The sequence below is a fragment of the Alexandromys fortis genome, unplaced genomic scaffold, assembly GCF_014885135.2.
Source record: "Alexandromys fortis isolate MF-2015 unplaced genomic scaffold, M_Fortis_MF-2015_v1.1 scaffold_152, whole genome shotgun sequence".
Lineage (NCBI taxonomy): Eukaryota > Metazoa > Chordata > Mammalia > Rodentia > Cricetidae > Alexandromys > Alexandromys fortis.
Genome location: NW_026068045.1, coordinates 3997957 through 4000300, shown reverse-complemented (window position 1 = coordinate 4000300; position 2344 = coordinate 3997957). Strand labels below are relative to the sequence as shown.

General features: G+C 64.2%; 1 protein-coding gene across 1 annotated transcript; it reads left to right on the top strand.

Annotated features, from left to right (window-relative positions):
* Nucleotides 1-600: 600 nt before the first annotated feature.
* Loricrin (loricrin cornified envelope precursor protein) lies at nt 601-2141 on the top strand. The gene has a single exon (XM_050118795.1). It carries the CDS (start codon nt 601-603, stop codon nt 1993-1995), a length of 1395 nt encoding a protein of 464 aa, XP_049974752.1. The 3' UTR covers nt 1996-2141.
* The last annotated feature ends 203 nt before the right edge of the window (nt 2142-2344 follow it).

Sequence of the window (2344 nt, the reverse complement as noted above, 5' to 3'; positions counted from 1 at the left end):
AGCTGCAGTTCTCCACAAAACTTAGACTTCTGCTTATCCTCAAAAAGATGCCTGTTGTCTTCTGGTCAGATGTCCACATGGTTCAGTCCCCTTGCCTCTTTTTGCAGGCAGAACCACAGGAGAGCTTCCTTGGATTATATCCTCACTCAATAGGATAGATCAAGATTTTGAACCAAGGGCTTTTGCAGAAAATGAGTCCTACAGTTTGCTAATGTCCCAACAAATCTTTTCTTGTTGTGCTAGTGGAGATTTATTCTCTATTGACTTAGAATCAGGACTGGGACTTGGGAGCACCCTGAGATGGAGTGTTCCTTCATGGAAGATAAGAAGCAGACAGGAATGTCGGTGCTCTGCCCTCCAAGACACACAGAAGTCAGGCAGAATTGAGGGAGAAGGGAGGCACCACTAAAGGGGCCTTTGTCCTAGCAAGAACTCTGCAGCCCCTGAATGGAGGGAGTCCCAGAAGCCTGGTCCACATGATGCTGGGAGTCCGAAGGATGCTGCCTTGGTTGCAGCTGCTTTCTTCGCAGCATCCTCTTGCTGCTGATCTAATGATGCTCTTCTGCACTTCCTCCAGGTTTCCTCTTCTCCTTAAATAAGATGTCTCACCAGAAAAAGCAGCCCACTCCCTGTCCTCCCGTTGGTTGTGGAAAGACCTCCGGTGGAGGAGGCGGTGGCGGCGGCGGCGGTGGCGGCGGCGGCTGCGGCTACTATAGCGGAGGTAGCGGCGGCGGCTCCAGCTGCGGCGGTGGCTCTTCTGGAGGTGGCTCCAGCTGCGGAGGCGGAGGCGGTGGCTCCTACGGAGGTGGTTCCAGCTGTGGCGGCGGAGGCGGCTCCGGTGGAGGAGTCAAGTACTCCGGAGGCGGCGGCTCCAGCTGTGGGGGCGGCTACTCCGGGGGCGGTGGCTCCAGCTGTGGCGGCGGCTACTCCGGGGGCGGCGGTGGCTCCAGCTGCGGTGGCGGCTCGTCCGGAGGCGGCTCTAGTTGTGGAGGCGGTGGCGGCTCCGGTGGGGGCGTGAAGTACTCCGGTGGTGGCGGCGGCGGCTCCAGCTGCGGTGGCGGCTACTCAGGCGGGGGCGGCGGCTCCAGCTGCGGGGGCGGATCAGGAGGCGGCGGCTCCTACTGCGGAGGCTCCTCCGGAGGCGGCGGCGGTGGCTGCGGCGGCGGTTCCGGAGGGAGCAAGTACTCCGGCGGCGGCGGCGGCTCCAGCTGCGGCGGCGGCGGCTACTCTGGCGGCGGCGGCTCTAGCTGTGGCGGCGGCTACTCCGGCGGTGGCGGATCCAGCTGCGGCGGCGGCGGCTACTCCGGCGGCGGCGGCAGCAGCTGCGGAGGCGGCGGCGGTGGCTCCTCCGGGTCGGCCCAACAGTATCAGAGCCAGAGCTACGGCGGCGGCTCCAGCTGCGGTGGTGGCTACTCCGGTGGCGGCGGCTCCAGCTGCGGTGGTGGCTACTCCGGTGGCGGCGGCTCCAGCTGCGGAGGTGGCGGCGGCTCCAGCTGCGGAGGTGGCTCCTCCGGCGGCGGCTCCAGCTGCGGAGGCGGCGGCTATTCCGGTGGTGGCGGCGGTAGCTGCGGCGGCGGCTCCTCCGGTGGCGGCGGGGGCTACTACTCGTCGCAGCAGACCACCCAGTCCTCCTGCGCCCCCCAGCAGAGCTACGGAGGGGGCTCTTCAGGCGGAGGTGGTAGCTGCGGAGGTGGCTCCTCTGGCGGCGGTGGCGGCTGCTACTCCTCTGGCGGCGGCGGCGGCGGCGGCTGCGGTGGAGGCTACTCCGGTGGCGGCGGCGGTGGCTGCGGCGGCGGCTCCTCCGGTGGCAGCGGTGGCTGCGGCGGCGGCTCCTCCGGGGGTGGCAGCGGTGGCTGCGGAGGCGGCTACTCCGGGGGCGGCGGCGGCTCCAGCTGCGGCGGCGGCTCCTCTGGGGGTGGCTCTGGAGGTGGCAAGGGCGTCCCGGTCTGTCACCAGACCCAGCAGAAGCAGGCACCTACCTGGCCCTGCAAGTAAGGTCCTCAGGTTGCCACGGAGACAAAGGATCTGGAGTTGTTCTCCGTGGGCGCCGACGGGCTTACCTTTCTCATGAGATTGCCTGAGGTTTCCAGACCCTTCACGCCTTAACACTCCCCCTGCCCCAGAAGAAGCCTTCGAGTCACTCAAACTGCATCTTGGTTTCTGAATGTCTACCTCCCAACTCCAGTGCCTCCTCAGTCAATAAATTTTTAATTCATGAGAATCTCTTGAGTCTCCACTGGTCTTTGTAGCCTGGAAATTCACTCACTCCATGCTGTTCTTGCGTCTTCCATTCATTCACTCACACTTACTTTCGTTCAGCAAGTGTTCTATCCAAAGGTAAAGG